This window comes from Nelumbo lutea, chromosome 8 (genome assembly GCF_056320005.1).
Source record: "Nelumbo lutea isolate HS-2025 chromosome 8, American lotus-T2T, whole genome shotgun sequence".
NCBI lineage: Eukaryota > Viridiplantae > Streptophyta > Magnoliopsida > Proteales > Nelumbonaceae > Nelumbo > Nelumbo lutea.
Window position 1 is genome coordinate 8385675 of NC_142691.1, and position 20831 is coordinate 8406505.

Below are 20831 nucleotides of genomic sequence, written 5' to 3' on the forward strand. Positions count from 1 at the left end.
AAAAACATAGATCCTAGGGTAGTTCCCTAGGTAGCATAACCATATTTCTTTAATAATTATTCATGATTTTCATAAGAAAAGTATAAATTTCATATTAAAGTATAGAAAATTAACATATTCATGAGAAGAAAAGGAAGAAGGAAAATAAAATTCAAAAAACATAGGGGCTGAACCCTTATTTTTGTTATAGGAAAAGAAGAAAATAAAAAGTATTGGTAGCAGTAGTAGTATTAGTAGTAGAAGAAGAAGAAAAAGAAAAAGAAGAATATGGAAGAGGAAAATGTGCTAATTAGATAAAATTTTTAGTTCTTCCTTACTTATTGGTGCAGTTTTTTAAGTCTTTGAGGGTTTAATACAGCATTTAGCAATGTTTGTGTTGATTAAACCCTAATAAATAAGAAAATAATAAAAAGAAATTAGTATATAAACACACAAAATGATTATTTTAGTTTAATAATGTCTGTTTTATAATTATAATCTCAAAAAAGAATGAATAAAAAAGTTTTTTTATAGTAGAAAGTAGAAAACTGTTAGGCGATTAGGCGAGTTGAGCCTCAAAGGGCGCCCTGTCACCTAGGCGTCGCTAACAACTATGCATTGGAGAAAAGCCATGGATGCAGAAATTATGCCTTACATGAGAATGATACTTGGGATTTGATGGCTCCTCCCTCAGATGCTTTAGTCATTGAAAGTCATTGGGTTTACACCATTAAGTTGAAGTCTGATGGTTCATTGGATCGGTACAAAGATCGTCTTGTTGCTCAAGGTTACACCCAGGAATATGGCATTGACTATGAGGAGACATTTTCTCCAGTTGCCAAGATTATTGCTGTCCATATCCTCCTAGATCTCTCTGTTGTGCATTCATGGCCATTTATCAGTTAGGCGTGAAGAATGCCTTTCTTCATGGTGAACTAAAGGAGACAACATACATGAAGCCTCCTCTTGGATACAGTGGTGATCCTTCCCTTGTTTGTCAGCTAAAGAAATCTTTACATGGCCTCAAACAAGCTCATCGGGCCTAGTTTGGGAAGTTTCAAGATGTTGTTGTTGCTGGATATCATCAAAGTGCCTTTAATCACTCACTCTTTGTTCGTCAAAGATCTCAAGGCATTACAATCCTTCTATTGTATGTAGATGATATGTTGATCGTTGTTGATTGGGGATGATGAGGATGGAATTCATGAACCAAGTCTCTTCTCCACAGTTCTTTTCATATGAAAGACTTGGGTTCTCTTACTTATATCTTGGGGCTGGAAATACAACATGGTGATCAAAGTTACTTTGTTTGCCAGCACAAATATGTATTTGATCTTGTTAAGCTCGTTGGTCTTATAGAACCAAACAGGTTGATACATCTCTAGAGCTCAAAGTTAAGTTGTCTAAATGTGATGGGACCTTGCTTCCTGATGCTACTCTATATCAACAACTTGTTGGGTCCCTCATCTATCTCACCATGACTCGTCCAGACATCTCTCATGTGGTTCAGGTAGTTAGTCAATTTGTTTCAGCCCCTCACCAACCCCACATGATTGTTGTCCACTGGATTATTCGTTATGCCCATGGCACTTTATCTCAAGGACTATTCTTTACCTCCTTTCCTATTTAGTTGAGGGCTTATGCTGGTGCAGATTAGGCAGGCTAACCCAACACCAAAAGGTCTACTACAGGGTGGTATGTCTTTATGGGTGACTCCCTCATCTCCTAGAAATGCAAGAAACAACAAACAATTTCTAAGTCATCTACAGAAGCCAAATATAGAACTAAGCCATCTATGTGCAGTGAGATTGTTTGGCTTCAGTCTCTCCTTGCTGATCTTGGTGTTCACCTCCCTACACCTATTCCTCTTTGTGTTGATAACACTAGTGTCATCAAGATTGAATCTAATCTAGTGTTCCATGAGAGAACTAAGAACATTGAGGTGGACTGTCACTTTATTAGGGATCTATGTCTTGCAGGCTCCATCTCTCTTCTACATATAGCTTCTGATTTGTAGATTGCGAATATACTTACAAAGCCTATGACGAGATCTGGACATCTATAACTTATGGGCAAACTGATTCTTATGTCTCAGCAACAGTTTGAGGGGGAGAAGGAAGACATTTGATGTACTGTACTTTTATGGTCCTTGTTGTACTATAGTCTTAATATTTTCTTCCTTTTATCTTTCAGCCCTCTAAGGGCTCTTTTGTAATTCTTTATATTTATCCTTTATCCCTTCAAGGGCTTTTGACTCATTGGAGGTGGGGGTCGATTATCACATTGGACACCCCTGAAACCTTTGGTGTTCTCTCACGAACTGGAAGATTGAAAACAACATTTTCAAGTTGAAACTTGTTAGAATTCCAGTGATCCTATTGTATTAATATAGGTGAATGGATAAAGTTAAGATACTTTTTGGCATTTACCCAAATTTCACAGGTACTTGTAGAAAGCATTACTTCGAATCAAAAAGCAAAATAAAGGTTGTTAACAGCATTCTGGTTCAGAAATGATAACCACAATCTTTATTTCCCTTTTTGTCCTCACCCATATCTGTATCTTGGCATCAATTGCACAATCTTTGAACGGTCCATTGCTTTTGTCATTAATGCATTCTGGAGTATTAAATTGCAAAGATGATTAGCTGTAGCTATTAGTTTGGAAAATTATCATCATCCACTAAAATGATCATGCTTCAATAATTAATTATATCAAAACAATGTTTCAAGATTTATGTTCTGACAGTCTTAACTTTGTTAATCATTGCTAAATAGTTTTCCAACAAAATGTGATCCAATAGTTGTAAAATCAAGAAAAAAAACAAAAACAACATGGCTGCAGAAATACATACAGGATAACACAAACTTCATTCGTGCCCAGCATCCCAGTTGGATCAGCTGTCCCCATCAAATAGTAACACTCACTCATAGGAATCTTTCCTGCCTTTAGGCCCTTCCTTTCTTCCCTCATTAGCACTGACAAGCGAGTTTGTAAATATGGTTCCTCAAGGGGAATTCCACATAAAATCATTCTTGATACAAGAAAATCATCCATGTCACCATACCTGAGAGCAACTGCAGGTGAAGCAAAGAAATTAGGGGAAAACCTATAAACAAGAATTAACTCAATTTAGGAAGAAAAGGAATAAATACAAATGGAAATTTGCATAAAGAAGAGGCAAAGGTAAGAGACTAGTAACAATTTTTTTATAGCAAAAAACATTAAAATAAAAGAAAGAGTACAAAAATCATTAAAAGTAAAAGAAGAGGCAGATCTAAGAGGCTAATCCACAAAACTCATTTTTCCAGTTAACCACAAATCTAGATCACTACCAACTGCTCCTACTTAAGCTTCTCATTCCTATAAGCAGCCCAAAAATAATTAAGAGGTCCACACCAATACACCATCCAAAAAAGTCAACCAAGAGGTCCAAGACTAACAAATTAGTCAACCTCACCTCTTTGGCCTTACCCCTCCCATTCACAACCCAGTTACTTAAACCCTTTGCTTCCCTATTACTCATGGATTCATACTCTTCCTTCACTCTTTACCCCAATGCTCTATATCTGTTCCCTGCACCTTTTTCCATGTATCCCCCCAACATAAGGCAATGCCATGTGAGCCAAGTTGTTGTTGTTATTGGTTATATTAATTTCAGGGTAGAATGGAACTCCCAGTGGTGATCAGGTTATATTCAATAGAACGAGCATTCTATACAGATGGATTAGGAAGGTCATGTAATGTACTTGTAGTTCTTCCAGGAGAAGAGCAATCAGCCTGATCTGTATTGAGGTCCTACTGTTCTCAACAGGTAAGATTGTTGGGGACTTGTCAAAGGTGTTGAGTGGCTGGCTTGATGTTTCAATCATCTCCTTCAAAGGAGTAAGCTTTTCTGCTGTAATTGAGTATTCATGTAATTGACTCCATTAGTCAGGACAAAACTTAGATGATTTTTATTTATTTATTTATTTGATAAGTAGGTTTAAATTCATCGATCTATTACCAATTAAAGAAAATAAAAAAAAGGGATCTACACCATCATACTTTGTTGCACTCTCACAAATTGAAAGAATGTTACAAATGTACTTGGATAATGAGAAGATTGCCTTCAGACACCATAGGATATGCAACTAACCCACCCCCCATCCAACTAGGCTCACAAAGCAGTTTACCTCTTCCAATCTCTAAATACAAGACTAACCCCTTTGAGGTGAAAGGAGAACAAGACAACTACATATTATTTTTCCTCTCAGGCCTAAGGAAAGATAGTGGTTCTTATATAGGCAAGGTATAAAAATTAAATCTCTTGGTGCTTACCCAAGGCAACCATAGCGATAATATTGACCTTTGCACTATAACCTCAGGATGGGTCCTTGGAGGTCAGGGTATATGCTTAGGTAAGATCCATGCCTTGGTATTCCAGTTAAGTATCTCATTCTCCTGAAATTCTATTTAAGAGCAATGTTTAGGAATAGTTTTAGACCATCAACCTTCCAGGGTTCTAGTTCAGTTAAACCGAAAACCATAACTTGCTATCAATTTAACAGTTTACTTGGCCAAAGAATAGTCAAATACTCGCTTTACTTTAGGCCATTGTTTTCTATTGTCCAAATGCTTTGAGTTCGATACCATTAGAAAGATCATTCAGTTATCCATCCAATGAGCCCACGACCATGCAACTTGTATATGATTTGAGCGGGTTAATGTAAAAGTATGGACAGGGTAGGTGTATTTTCATATGATCCTTTGGGAAACTTTGGTTATTTTTGGACCTTTCACAGTGAGAACAGTGGTTGAAATTGATTTCCTAGGTCTAAGTTTTTTTTCTGTGGATTGGTCTTTCTTAGATCTTAGGTTAGGTTTTGATTTCTTAGGATGGACTGTAAACAACTATTTTTATTATCAAATGAAGTTTTTCTTTTGGGTTTTAGTTATTTTGAAACTCCTAGAATGACCTTTTCTTATAGTGAAGAAAAATTTCCATGAGAGGAAACAAAGAAAGATTATTAGATAATTTCATACTAAATTCCAGTGATAAGATTTCACTACAAACAAAACAAAGAAAAGAAACCAAAAGGAGTGATGCAGGAGCTGAAGAATCAAAATTGGAATTTTATGATATTTTATGTTTTTCTGTATTTTTGGACAATAGGGGTATTTTTGTCATTTTAAAATTTCTGTGGGGTCCAATGATAGGGTTTAATTTGTCTAGTTATAGTTTTATGTTTAAAATTTCAGTCAATGCATAAGTAGGATTAGAGTTATTGAGTCTTCCTTGAATTGAAATAGGATATGACAGCTTAGTTTGAGTCCTAGGATTATCAAGTCAGTTTGACTCCGAAGACTATTACGAGTCTAACAGTTTGACTCCTAGGGTTATTATAAGTTAAGAGTCTATAAATATGTATGGGCGTTTTACACAAAGGCAACGAATTATATTGAGTTTTCTTCAGCTTATGCTAGCTATGGTGAGTGATTCCCATGCCCTAGAGTGATTCTAGGCACCCTATGAGTGATTCCAGGTATTTTTTTTCTCTTCTTCTCTCGCTATTTTCTCTCTTATTTCTTCAAGAAACCATTACAGCCATCAACAGCAATAAAATTCTGATCCAAGAAGACCATTCACATTCTCTAAGGACTAGAACTGAGCTGGACCTACATCAGTTTGTATCAGAGCTAATGGTTTATTCACTATGTTCTCACAAAGTGGCCGATTCTATAGGCTTAGGGTATCTTCTAGACAACCTTGCAGGTCTAGAATCAATGATGATTGGGTTTCTGAACCATATGATCTTTGGTTGACTTGTTCAAAAAGATGGTGGCAGAAAACAGATCTAATAATGTTGGCTACGGGAGCAAGGTTTTCAAACATGTTAGAAGAGAAAGGGAAATACCAGATTTCAAAGGAGATGATGATCCGCAAGCATTCTTTGATTGGGTGGCTGAACTAGAAGAATATTTTGATTGGCATGATATGCTTGACAAACAAAGGATTAGATTTGCGTGCATGAAGCTGGCGGGTCATGCTAAAGAATGGTGGAGAACTCTAGAGCAACGACTAGAAAATAGAGGCGATGATCCAATTAGTACATGGGCAGATATGAAGAGGTGTTTGTAAGAAAAGTGCATCCCACTAGACTTCCATGATGATCTATACATGGAGTTGACTAATTTCGAGCAAAAGAAGAAGCAGCAGGTTACAACAAAGAACTTGAAGTCAATGGGAAGAAGGTACAAAGTTGAAAAGAAAGTAGATGATTCCAACACCCATGATCAGCCTGAGGTTAATGATCAAGAAGAAATAGAAGAGGAGCAAATTAAAGAAATTCAGGTGCAAGATACAAATGTGTTGACTGTAGTAGATCCTAATAAAAAAGTAAGTAACTTTACCTTTCAAGTTCAACTAGAACTAATTCAAGAATTACAACCTAACATAGCACAAGTTCCACCAACATCAACAATGGAAGGAGTCCTAGAGTTTGTTGAAGAACCAAGGATAGCAGAACACATAGAGATGGTGATTCCTAAGCTAGAGGTCAAAGGAAAGGTTCCAAATGTTGCAATTAAGAGTTTGGATAAGCGAGGTGAAGATTCATCACAATGGTTAGTTGATGAATTAAGTGTTCAAAAAACTAATGTTATCGATGATTTAACAAAGATGGTTAGGGAAGGTAGTGTTTCAGAAATACATTTCTTTCAAGATCTTTTTCTAGTTCTGTGTGTGGCCTCTACTCTACGGTCCAAGCACGTAGCTATGGGAAGTCCTACTCCCTTTGTAATTGGGGCATATCAACTTTTCATCCTCAAGTTCTTCAAAACTCGAGGACGAGTTTTTTTCAACCAGGGAAGAATGATGCAGGAGCTGAAGAGTCAAAATTGGAATTTTATGATATTTTATGTATTTCTGTATTTTTGGACAGTAGGGGTATTTTTGTCATTTTAAAATTTCTGTGGGGTCCAATGATAGGGTTTAATTTGTCTAGTTATAGTTTGCTTATGTTTAAAATTTCAGAGTCAATGCATAAGTAGGATTAGAGTTATTGAGTCTTCTTTGAATTGAAATAGGATATGACAACTTAGTTGGAGTCCTACTAGGATTATCAAGTCTAACAGTTTGACTCCTAAGACTATTATGAGTCTAACAGTTTGACTCCTAGGGTTATTATGAGTTTAGAGTCTATAAATATGTATGGGCGTTTTACACAAAGCCAATGAATTATATTGAGTTTTCTTCAGCTTATGCTAGCTATGGTGAGTGATTCACATGCCCTAGAGTGATTCTAGGCACCCTGTGAGTGATTCCAGGTATTTTCTCTCTTCTTCTCTCCCTATTTTCTCTCTTATTCCTTCAAGAAACCATTACAGCCATCAATGGCCATAAAATTCTGATCCAAGAAGACCATTCACATTCTCTAAGGACTAGAACTGAGCTGGTCCTACATCAAGGAGCCATTACATTCTGATACTACTCCAAAATAAAATAAAACCCAAAATCAAACACAAAACAAGACTCCCACCACAGCCTCTAATCCCAAAGAGAACAATAGCCTTTCTTTTCTTATGAATGACAACAATAGCCTTCCTTCAAATCAGCTCTATTGACACTAGGGCATGGGTGCAATTTGGGCAGGCCCGACCTAACCCAACCCAAGGTATTGAAATCGGCTGGGCCTATGTTTTCAGGCTCCGGGCTAGGACTGGGCCAGAAAACTCAGGCCTGACCTAAGCTTGGGTTGGTGGGTTGAGGCCTTGAGTAGCCCAAGCTCAAGCCTGCCTAGCCCAAGTCCGCCGGATATTGTATGATATACATACAAATGTGAATGTGTATATTATGTATTCATGACATATATATCACATATTTATACCCATGTGCACCTTAGAGTATATATTTAGTTATTTACAATACGTAGATGATTAACCTATACTCGGACTTTTACATAAAACATGTATAAATACACACATAATGCATTTTCTTTATATAAAACATCTTTTATTAATTGTGTATGCATGTACAAATTGTAAAGGAGGAGGGTGCTTCAGGTTGGCAACCAGCACTAAAACTTCTGCCAAACTCTCATGATAAGCCGACCCCATATAGTTGAGATAAGGCATGTACAAATGTATAAAATGTATATGTGCATTTAATAATGGAACTTATACATATTTTTAACCCATTCTACTCATAAAAGGCTTGACCTCGGGTTGGGCCAGGCCTGAGCCCGAGGTTTGAAGCTTAGGGTTGGACCTGGGTTGACCCTCAACCCATCCCATGAGTTGCACCCCCTAACTAATAATACCTTCAAATACTTGGTGAAAATGAGACCATTCCATGATCTGGAAACACATGTCCACAATCAGCTTTCTTCTTGAAATATATTTGTCTTGAAAAAAACTACGGTTTCTATCCAAATGCAGCAGTAAACAACAAAAGGCACTACACTCCACACAATCTCCACCTTCTTACTACCTCCAAATAAATTCCACGTAGGAACAATGTATGAATCAGATGTTTCACATTTTCCTCTTGACTCATGCATAATCTATAAATGCTTGGAAGTTGAACTTGAAATCCTATAGCTTTCAAATGGTCCAAGGCAAGAATGAAATCCAATGCCAAAAACCAAGCAAAAGCTTCCACTCTAGGTGGAACAAGATTACCCCAAAGGTTCAACACATAGGATCCAACATCTGATTTCTAGATAAAACACCATAGAGAGGCTCCACCAGAACTTTCTATCGATACATTCTTTTCACACCTAAAATCTGATTGATTAGGCTCAATTTTAGTTTATTCCAGCCATGTCAGCAGCATGACACACTCTGCTTCTCCGTCCAAGGGCCTTCTAAAGTTCTAATCCTGGGTTGAGTTGGACAACACCCTAAAGGAAGTTTATCCTTCAGTTCCCATCTAAACAGAAATCAAGTTTCTGAAAGTGATCCAAGATGATAATGAAAGGGCACCAAAATTCATAAGTTTTAACATAATCAAAAAAAGATGATGATGAAAAGGAATACTTTTTTGTGTATACAATAAAACCGATCTATTGAGAATATGACAATGAATAATACCTTTTAATGCTGCTCGTTTATTGGAGTGAATACTTTGAGCTTCATCCAATGCATTCATCAAAAGATTCATAAAGTAATCCGTTGGAACCCCTCCATAGTTAAGAAGTGCAATTAAATATTTTGATAGATATGACATCCTTGGTTGATTACTGGAAGAGAGAGATTAGAAAAAATGGAATGGGCTCTATACTGTTCCAATGTAGGATTTAAACACCAAGAAAAAAGAATACAGTAGATAATTTGCTAAATCATACCAAAATTATGTCAAGGTAAAGAATAAAAGACTTTTTTTTTTAAATTTCACACATCATTCCATCTTACCTGAGCTAGACAACTCACTTCTTCAAGTTTAATAAACTTCAATTTGACTTAATGTTGTATACAATAAAGTGAAATGCTAGAGAAGAGCTTGGCTGCCTAGCAACCCAACATAGGGCCTATATGAAAACACAAATATTTTTGTGAACCCTTACTGGGGTTGCAAAAGCAGCTGAGTTGCCTACTAGCACAGCACATAAAAAATGATTTCTAGTTACTGAAAATTAAATATGTATTTATACAATTAATGAAAAATCCATAGTTTCTTTAATTATTGAACTTTACCTTGTTGCAACTATCTCCAATGAATTGGCAGTTCGAACATATGAAAGCTTTGGGTCTGCCTCAACTTTTATCATTGAAGGTCTTATCTGAATTGTTTTAGGAGGAAGCTACAAAATTTGGAAGTACAAGATATCAACACCAAAAAGAATATGTTGGTAGGAAGAGAAAAATAAAACATAAATTGAATATTAGGCTTCAAAAATTTAGGAGTCCATGCAAGACTAGCAAAAAGGAAGAACAAAGTGGTACTTACCAACTAGTATATGCTTCCTTTGCAAAGCAATCTGTGAGAATATTTCCTATCTACTAAGACTTAAGTACTAATCTCCTATTCTTTTCTCTATTTGTCTGCAAGCAAACTCATCCAACTCTTTAAGACTTCTGTTTTCCCATCCCTTAAGAAGAGAATAGAAAGGCTACAGTCTTTGGAATATATGGGAATATAGAAATGTAAAAAAAATCTTCAAAGAAAAAGAGCAAATTAAGGCAGTAATTGGGAACGCGTTACTATAGCTGGCTTATTGCAGTAAAATCACTGGGAAATTTTGCCCCTCTCCACTGATGATATTGTTAGAGGATGACAAGGTATTGTAGATTCATCCTTAGCAAGAAACATCACTTATATTGAATTCTCTTCCACCCCCTAATTTTATTAACTTTGATGGATGCAGTATGACTAGTCTAGGAGATTTAGGTATGTTGTCTTCCAGAGTGATTTTGGATGAATCTTGACTCTTCTCAAGATTAGTTCTTTATGGTGATTAAACCAGGGTAGAGTTTGTAGCTTTACTAATAAACTCAGATTGGGTCATTCTCTCAACTACAGGAACTTAATGGTAGAAGGAGACCAAAAGCTGGGTATGAAATTGTTCAAAAGATCTGACCTATGATCCTTTTGAAGAGAGCCTTCTGGTCTTGTTTAGATTTGATAATGAGGAACTGATGCATGTTTTGTTCTTTATGTATTTTTCTTGTTTTCTTTGATTGGTGATCTCGCATCACCTTATCTGATTGTAATCTCTTCTTTTATTAATGAAGTTTCTATTTTATTTATCTTCAAAAATATGGTTCAAAAATGATAATCTTGGGCCTTTCATAGTATAGACACTTCTTGAGACAAGTATGAACATTAGCATTGTAGATAGGGGCAAGTATTAGGTTTAATTGGATTCAGAGATCTGCCAATTGTTTATCCAATGAAATGGCTAAACAAGGAGTTCAAAGAAGAAAGTTGTAATAGAAATCATGTAAGATAAGTGAGCCAAGGGAGCTTAAGTGGCTGGAACCAGCCCAAGATTATCATAAGGCGCATTCAGCACTATTTGTACTTCTGAACAATTCTTCATCCAAAATAAAGATTTTTTATCAAAAACTTGATTTGGTGCTGATCCAAACAAGCGAAGAGCCAAAGACAAGGACATAAAATCTCTTAATATTTTAAATGGAAAGTTTATACACCATAAGAATTTCATACATCAAAAGTTCCGATGACATATAAACCACCTAAGTAGGTTACTTCTTACCCAAAAAAAAAGGTTAAATATGACACAAAACTAATAGCATACAGATAATGTTTTAAATATGTAATTTTTACAAGCAAGCTAAGGAAATATGTCATTTCGTTGTGACCTCACTCTTTAAAGACATCCAGTCCTAGTTGAATTATACTTTAATTAATTTAATGCTTACCTTTTTGTTGACAAGAAAAGTTCCCTTGACAGCACAACCATTGTTGAACAAACGGAACTGAATTAATAGTGGCTAGAACGAAACAAAATCGTCCTCTTAGCATTAAATAATTAACTGTGAAACACAAAAAGAAACACAGAGAAAGAGTACCACAGTTGGCATACTGGTTCCTGAATATACCATCTCAACTCTGACTTCTCCTCAATTCCGTCATGACCTGAAATCCTCTACAAAACAGAAAAGTATTCAGATAGAAGGATGAAATATATGCCAGATGGTGAAGTGTTCCACTGTTAAATACCTTTACTCCAACAAGCATGACAATTGTATCACTTTATATGGTGTAAACAGCTTTAGATGTAGTGAAGACATTTTAAGGAAAGAGCTGTGCCCATGAAAACATACAATAGGGTATAAAAGCCAACCAGACCACCCATCAACACCTAGCACTCACCATCCATCAATCACTAAAAAGCCAACCAGACCACCCATCAACATAAAACTAGACCAAGAAACTTTCAACTTCATTAAAGACCTTTTTGGTTTCAATGGCTTCTCGTTTAGCCTGGCCTCTATTGCATATGATAGTGGGTTGCTCAGGTACCATTTGGTGAAACAATAGCAAACATGCCTTCACTAGGTTATTTGGTTTTTCATTTGACTAATAGCGGCATGTTTGTGTTTTATTGGATGGTCACAACAAATTGTTGTGAACTCATGAAGACCAAATCATCCAAGCATCCAATCACTATGTGATTTGGTTTATCCTTTGACTTATAGCATGTATGGGTTTTTTAGAGGCCACAAGAAAGTATTATGATTATGTGAACTCATCGCTCTACATGTTAGGCAACCTTCACATTTCTTGATATTCCTAATAAGGTAATGGATCATAAAGTTAGTCTCCATTTTATCATATGATAGCAGGTAGTTCATGTACCATTTAGGGTAGCAACAATAAGCATGCACTCACTTGGTAATTCTGTCTTTCATTTAATTGATAGAATGTCTATTAAGGGTGAGCAAAAAAACTGAAAAACTGAACTGACCGAAACCGAACTGAAAAATCGGTTAACCGAACCGGTCAGTTCGGTTTCGGTTCGACATTATAAAAAAACCGACAGTTTCGGTTTGGTTTAGATTAACCATTTAAAAAAACCGGTGGTTAACCGAACCAATCGATATATACAATAATATATATTTATTGTAAAGAGACTGGGCCGAATGGGTCCTAGTATCTTCTCTTGTAATATCTTTTCTTTTCTTGTTGGCTAATGGGCCTCTATTAATGGGCCTGTTATTTCTTTTTGTTTAATCTCTTTATGTTACTGCCTAGCTGGCCGCCCACTTAAGGGCATACTTGTCATTACTCTAACATTAATTCTTAATAAAAAGGATTAGAGGAGAAAGGGAAGATAATTTCGAATCTTCTTCTTCTTCCTTCTCTTTTCGCCATCTTCTTCTCTTGTATTGCTGCTCTTACTTCTCTTCTTCCTTTTTTTCCCTCTAATCTTCAAATTTACACCTAATATTTGAGGACTGATTTACATCTTGGTTTCTTCCTTTTTTTCTTTTTCCTCTTTTCCCATACACCCTTAGATTAAGAGAGTGTATGGAGAGATAGGTTCTCTATAGTTCAGAGGATCTCTGGCCTAGTTGGTAGAGGATTTGGAGAGTTTAAATCTGGCTGGATATTGCCAAGAAGTGGTGTTGTTCTGTTGCTGCCCAAAACCCTAGCCGATTAGAGATTTTCGAAGGTACATGTAAAGGTGAAGCTTTGGGTGTGGCGCTCTGTGCTTGGGAGGTGTCTTTTGACTCCTAAAGGAGGGCGGTTCAAGTTTGGAAGAGATTGGGAAGCTCTGGTAGGAGCAGTTGCATCTTCTCTCTTCCTCCCCAACAGCTAGACGGAGTAAAACCCTAGTTTTCAAGCATCTGGGTTCTGGTTTGACTTCAAGTAAGTTTATATAGACAAAATTTCTGGTTCTTTGATTTTCGTTTGATTGATGGAGCCATATGGAAGTGAGTTCAAGCAAGTGCCGGTTTCCGGCCTTGGCTCAGTAGATTCCGTTTTGACTGGTGTGACCACAATCAAGCTAGATGGGACAAATTATCTTGCTTGGGCACAGTCTATAAGAATTTATGTTTGTAGTAGAGGAAAACTCGAGTATCTCACAGGTAGTAAAGTGAAACCCAAAGAGACAGACCCTGAATTTGAGAAATGGATGCAAGAGAACTATATTGTCATAGGATGGTTGGTCAATTCTATGAAACCTCATATAAGTCAGCATTATCTCTGAATGTCTTTGGCTAAGGAGATTTGGGACAGTGTTACTGAGACCTTTTCACAGAAGTTGAATGTAGCCAAAGTCTATAAGTTGAAAAGTGATGTGAAAAACCTAAGACAGGGGGAGAAGAGTGTAGCAATCTACTACTCTATACTGAAATCCCTATGGCAAGAAATTGATGTTATGGAAACAGTTGTATGGGAGAGTAAGAATGATGCTGAAATGTATAGGAAGTTGGTGGAGAGAAATAGGGTGTTTGAATTTCTCACGGGAATCAACCCTGAGTTTGACATCATTAAGCAAAATATCCTGGCCAGAGATGAGGTTACTCTTTCCCAGGCATACGCTATGATAAGCAGTGAGGAGAGTAGGCGGCAGGTTCAGTTGCAGGGTCCACCTATAGAATACTTTGCACATGCTGGAATAAAGCCAAAGGGTCCTACTGAGAAAAAGGAGCAGATATGTGAATATTGCAAGAAACCGAGGCATACAAAGGACACTTGCTGGAAGCTTCATCCTGAGCTTCTTTCTGATAGGTTTAAGAATAACAACAGCTCTAAGAAGGTCAGTCAGGTAGGAAAGCCTAAGACAGCTAATGTTGCTACAGTACCTGAAGGAGGAAATAAGGAGAGTGAAGAAAAATCAACCATTGAGTAGTTGGCAGCAATGAAGGCGGATTTTGAAAAGTATGGGACGCTACTAAATCACTTGGAAGCTACTGTTTCTTCATCTCACTCTTCCAACAACAACACATCATCTTTATCTACATTTGCTCACTCAGGTATTCATGCTTCTACAAATCATGCTTCAGTTTCAGGTAATCATAAAATCCCTTGGATTATTGATTCCGGTGCATCAGACCATATGACCAGCCTGTCTAATCTCTTCTGCTCATACCACCTTCTCTCTGGCAAAGAGAAAATATCCCTTCCTGATGGGTCTCTTGCTCCCATCTCTGGTAAAGGAGATATAAAGACCTCTAACACCCTTTATTTATCCTCTGTCCTTCATGTCCCTAAACTTAACACAAACCTTTTATCTGTTAGCAGCTTAACTAAATCCATGAATTGTAGCATAACCTTTTTTCCCACTCATTGTGTTTTTCAGGACCTGCAATCTCAAAGGATGATTGGGAGTGGCCATGAGGCGAACGGAATATACTTGCTGGACACACCGGATCGAGCTTCTGGACCACCTCATGGAGTTGCCTTAGAGTCAGTTTTGTCAAAGTCTGTTAACAAAGTCTTGTTATGTCACTTTCGGTTTAGTCATTTGTCATTTTCTGCTTTGAGTCATTTCTTTCCAAATATGTTTAAGGGAGTGTCTTTATCGAGTCTTCATTGTGAGTTGTGTGAACAGGCAAAGCATTGTAGACATTCTTATTCAGTAAGCAATAAAAGATTTCTTTCTCCTTTTCATATTGTTCACTCTGACGTGTGGGGGCCATATCATTTGCCAACTATGGGGGGTTACAGGTACTTTATCTTTTTTATTGATGACTACTCTCGTTACACTTGGATTTATCTCATGAAATCCAGGGATGAAGTACCAGCTATTGTGCAAAAATTTCATGAACTCATCCTCACCCAATTTAACACAGATCAAAATATTCCATTCTGATAATGCTAAGGAGTATTTTGAGAAAACCCTCTTCGCCTATCTTGAAACTTTTGGGGTTATTCATCAAAGTTCTTGTTCCTACACTCCACAACAGAACGGGGTGGCGGAAAGGAAGAACAGACATGTGGTTGAAGTTACCAGATCCCTCTTGTTTACATCCCATGTTCTTACTACTACTTTTTTTATCAACAGTATGCCCTCCCGGGTCCTTAACTTCAAAACCCCCTTTAGCCTTCTCTTCCCGGATGAGGATATTTTTTCTCTTCCTCTCCGTGTTTTTGGGTGCACTTGCTATGTGCATATTCACAGTCATCAAAAGCACAAGTTTGAACCTAAGGCTCGTAAATGTGTTTTTCTGGGTTATGCTTCCACACAGAAGGAATATTGCTGTTTTGATCCAGTTAGTGGCACTCGCTTTGTATCTCGAGATGTCACATTTGCTGAGTTGACTCCTTTCTTTAGCATTTCTCCTGAGGGGGAGAAATCTGAAGAGCCCTTTGCCATGTCCCCAGTTGTTCCTCTTCCCATTCCTCTTGAGTCCTATCATGAGGTGTCTACTTCTCCCACTGGACCTACCTCCGATATTCCTATTCCTCCTCCTCCTCCACCTCATTCTCCTATAATTCCTCCTCATCCTGTTCCCCAAAAGTGGTACCAAAGGCACAGATTCAGACATGGGCAGGTTGTTTCCACTCCTACAGAAGAGCCTCTTGCTCCTCCCATCATTACTGAGGTAACAGGTCAGCCTTCTTTTGACCCATCTACATCTTTCCCAGACCTTGACCTTCCTATTGCTCTCCGCAAGGGCAAGCGGAAGTGTACAGCCCATTGTATCTCCAAACACCTGTCTTACAGCCTTCTCTCTCCTTCCTACTACTCTTTTCTTGCTTCTATTTCTTCCCGTGTGATACCCAGGTCCGTACCGGAAGCCTTATCTAAACCTGAATGGATGCTATGATGGCTAAACTGGATGCTTTGCATAAGAACCATACCTGGGATATTGTTGACTTGCCTGAAGGGAAGGAACCAGTGGGATGTAAATGGGTGTTTACCATTAAATATCACTCAGATGGATCTATTGAGAGGCTTAAGGCTAGGCTGGTTGCTAAGGGCTACACTCAAATGTATGGTATTGACTATCTTGAGACATTTGCTCCTGTAGCTAAGATGATCTCAGTCAGAGTTTTGTTATCTCTAGCTACTACTTTTGATTGGCCCCTACACCAGTTTGATGTTAAAAATGCCTTTCTGAATGGAGACATACATGAAGAGGCCTATATGTGTTTGCCTCCAGGGGTGTATGGGAAGGAAATGCAAGGCAAGGTGTGTAAACTGCAGAAATCTATTTATGGTCTCAAACAGTCTCCTCGGGCTTGGTTTGAGAGGTTCAGGGCTGCTCTTGTCTCCTTTGGCTACACACAAACTCAATCTAATCATGCTCTGTTCTTGAAGAGAAATGCCTCTCTGGTGGCCTTCTTGATAGTTTATGTTGATGATATTGTGGTCACGGGTAATTGACACTCAAGAGGTCAGTAAACTAAAAAGATTTCTCAACTCTGAATTTGAGATCAAGGATTTGGGAGATCTTAGGTATTTTTTGGGCATTGAAGTTGCTAGATCTAAGGATGGTATCTTCATTTCTCAACGTAAATATGTTCTTGACCTCCTTGCTGAGACTAGTAAACTTGGAGCTAAACCAATCTCCACTTCTATTGATCCTAATCATAAGCTTTCTGCTACAGATGGTGAGCTTTTATTTGATAAGGGGGTGTTTTAGAGACTGCTTGGGAAGTTGTTATATCTTTGCATGACTCAGCCAGATATTTCCTATGCAGTAAGTGTTATTAGTCAATTTATGCATTATCCCAGAGATACTCATTTAGCTGCTGCAGAAAGGGTTCTATGTTACTTGAAAGGTACTCTAGGGAAAGGTATTCTATTTGCCAAACATGGACACATGAAGTTGGAAGCTTTCACTGATGCTGATTGGGCAGGATGTATTGATGATAGGAGATCCACCTCTGGTTATTGTGCTCTGGTCGCTAGGAACATTGTGTCATGGAGGAGTAAGAAACAGTCTGTAGTGGCTAGATCCTTAGCTAAAGCAGAATACAGGGCAATGGCACATGGTGTGTCAAAATTACTGTGGCTACGATCCCTTTTAGAAGAATTGGGGGTTGACTACGAGAAGCCAATGATGCTCTACTGTGACAACCAAGCAGCTATCAGCATTGCACATAATCCTGTTCAACACGACAGAACTAAGCACATTGAGGTTGATAGGCATTTTATAAGGGAAAGAGTTTCCTCAGGAGAAGTTTGTTTGCCATTCATCACATCAAACGAACAATTGGATGATATCTTGACCGAGGGAGTTCCAAGAGGGAAAATGACACACTATATAAGCAAGTTGGGAATGATTGACATCTATGCTCAGCTTGAGGGGGAGTGTAAAGAGACTGGCCCGAATGGGTCCTAGTATCTTCTCTTGTAATATCTTTTCTTTTCTTGTTGGCTAATGGGCCTGTCTTAATGGGCCTGTTATTTCTTTTTGTTTAATCTCTTTATGTTACTGCCTAGCTGGCCGCCCACTTAAGGGCATACTTGTCATTACTCTAACATTAATTCTTAATAAAAAGGATTAGAGGAGAAAGGGAAGATAATTTCGAATCTTCTTCTTCTTCCTTCTCTTTTCGCCATCTTCTTCTCTTGTACTGCTGCTCTTACTTCTCTTCTTCCTTTTTTTCCCTCTAATCTTCAAATTTACACCTAATATTTGAGGATTGATTTACATCTTTTATATAGTAATTTATATATATATATATATATATATATATATATATATATATATATATTTGTATTTAGTTTTGTTTTTGAAAATCTAATAAATGCGAACTGAGACTTTTCAGCTCGCATTTATTAGATTTTTAGTTCGCCAGTCTGGCAGTGGCAGACTGGCAACCAGACTGGCAAAACCGAACAGATTTTTGGCTTTTCCCTTTCTTTCCCTCTCCCTCTCTCTGAGCTCTCTCGACTCTCACTCCCTGTCTCTCTCAGACTCCCACTCTCTGGTCTCTTCCAGTCCCAGTTCTTCCCCAACGGACCGATGGAGATCCCTCCTGCTTCGAGCGACACTGGCGAATGGCGATCCTTCCTGCTTCCACAACAACCTGACACCTTTCCCTCTCTCTCTGAGCTCTCTCTCTTTCGGATTCTCACTCTCTCAGACTCTCACTCTCCCAGTTCTCTTCGTTCTTCCCCAACGGACCGACGTCGACGGCCTTCAACGCTCCGCCCTCGGAAGCGATCCCTCCTGCTTCGGCGACATTCTCTCAGACTCCCACTCTCCCTGTCTCGTAGTTCCCTTTTTTTATTTTGAGGGCATAAAAAAAACCGAAAAACCAAACCGCGGTTAACCGATCGGCCGGTTAACCGATTGCATCGGTTCGGTTTCAGTTCGGTTAAATGTAAAAACGGAACAAATCGGTTCGGTCCAGAAAATGACCCCACTGTTCGGTTACCCCTAATGTCTATGTTTTATTGGAGGGCTGCCAAAAAAAAATTGTTGTGACCATGTGAACTAATCAAAACCAAACCACCTAAGCATGCAGTCCCAATGTGATTTGGAATTTTGGATTTAAATTTGATGATTAGCATGTACATAATTTGGTTTTAAATTTGATCATAGCATGTTCATGGCTTATTGGAAGGTCACAAAAAAGTACTGCAACCACGTGAACTCATTGAAATCAAATCACCCAAGCATGCACTCCCTTGAAGATTTGGTTTTTCATTTGTTGATAGCATGTTAGTGTTTTCTAGGAAGGCCACGAGAAAGTATTGTGACCATGTGAACACATCACAACAAAACATGTTAGGCTACCTTGAGATTTATGATTGTCATAATAAGGTAGTAGACCTTAGAGATAGTTTCTACTTTTTCATATGTAGTGAGTCATTTTGTACCATTTAGGGTAGGAAAAAGGCATGCACTCATTGGGTGATTTGATTTTCCATTTGATTGTTAGCATGTCTGTGTTTTATTATAGGGTTGCAAGAAAATGTTGTACTCATATGTGAACTCATTGAAACCAAATCCCCCAAGCATGCACTCATTCAGTTATTTGGTCTTTCATTTGATTAATAGCATGTTCGTGTGAACTCATCATTCAACATGTTAGGCTACACTAGTATTTCTAAATTGTCATAGTAAGGTAGAAGACCTAGAGGCAATCTCTAGTTTTTCATATGTTAGCGGGTTGTTAGTGTGCCATTTGGGGTAGCAATAGAAGATGCACTCACTGGATAATTTAGCTTTTCGTTTGATTAATAGCAAGTTTATGTTTTATTAGAAGATCACAAACAAGTGGTGACCATGTGAACACATTGAAACCAAATTACCCAAGCAAGCACACATAGGGTGACTTGATTTTTCATTTAGTTTTACTAGAGGGTCAAAAGAAAGTGTTGTGACCATGCAACTCATTGCTCCACATGCGAAGCTATCTTTATATTTCTTGATTGTCAAAGGCAGTGGACCCTAGAGGCATAGTTTTTAAGGAGTCAAGGCAAAGCTAGGTGAGGAGATTTTTTTAATAAAACCCATCTTTCACTATTACTTGTCACCCAGTTGCTTAGGTGATGTGCTTTTCTGAATAAAAACCATGAATCCCAAGTGTTGTGACCATGCAACTCCGTGCTCCACATGCTAAGCTGTTTTTGTATATCTTGAATATCAAAGGCAATGGACCCTAGAGGCATAGTTTTTAAGGAGTCAAGGAAAAGCTAGGTGAGGAGATTTTTTTAATAAAACCCACCTCTTACTATTAATTGTCACCTAGTCACTGTGATGTGTTCTTTTTGAATAAAAACCATGAATCCTAGGGTAATTCCTTAGGTTCCATAGCAAGCAGCAACCATCTTTCGCTATTAATTGTCTATAATCTTCACAAAAAATGTGTAAGTTCATTTGGAACATAGAAAATTAACATATTCATGAAAAAATGGAAGAAAAGAAATTTCAGAAAATAAACGGTTTGAGCCTCTATTTTTGTATTAGGAAAAGAAGAAAAGAAAAGAAAGGGTGGAAGAAGAGATGAAAATAATCAATATGTGTTGATTGGATAAAATTTTAAGTTCTTCCATGCTTATCAATTCAAGTTTTGAAGTCTTCAAGGGTTCAAAATAGTATACATGTTGATTGAGCCCCAACAAATAAAAAAAATAATCAAAAGAAACTAATATTTTAACTTAAACTGAATAAGTTCGTTTAATAATGTTTGTTTATTATCCTAATCTTAAAAGTTAAGAATATAGAAGTGTCCAAGAGCACCATGTAAAAAATATGGAGCAGTTAAGTGAGGTAACCCTCCACAAGCAAGCCTTATCACCTAGCCGGCACCTTGATAGTTATGGTGGACACATACTTTAAATGTGAAAGGTTTGCAAATTATTCCAAGGAAAATCTTAACCACACAACATGGATTAACAGTGGTAGATGTGTGCATTAAAAGAGAAGAAAAAGAGAGATGAAATAGGTGCCTAAGAATTAAGTGGGAAAATCTAAAAGGAGAAAGGTGGTGC

The 20831-nt window shown here is 37.7% G+C and overlaps 1 protein-coding gene and 1 long non-coding RNA gene across 4 annotated transcripts in view; one reads left to right on the forward strand and one right to left on the reverse strand.

Moving 5' to 3' along the window:
- LOC148842529 (putative RNA-dependent RNA polymerase 3) overlaps window positions 1-20831 on the reverse strand; it is a 73103-nt gene that overhangs the window by 27472 nt on the left and 24800 nt on the right. For all 3 annotated transcript variants that reach the window (XM_088956541.1, XM_088956540.1, XM_088956542.1), the window contains exons 9-13: window positions 11508-11570; window positions 11344-11415; window positions 9655-9761; window positions 9052-9200; window positions 2834-3056 (exon numbers count right to left, since the gene is read on the reverse strand). In XM_088956541.1, coding sequence (XP_088812667.1) covers window positions 2834-3056; window positions 9052-9200; window positions 9655-9761; window positions 11344-11415; window positions 11508-11570 — 614 coding nt within the window. The remainder of the gene's footprint in view (window positions 1-2833; window positions 3057-9051; window positions 9201-9654; window positions 9762-11343; window positions 11416-11507; window positions 11571-20831) is intronic.
- Window positions 1-20831, forward strand: part of LOC148842530 (uncharacterized) — a 63741-nt gene that overhangs the window by 20343 nt on the left and 22567 nt on the right. The gene's annotated exons all lie outside the window — the stretch shown is intronic.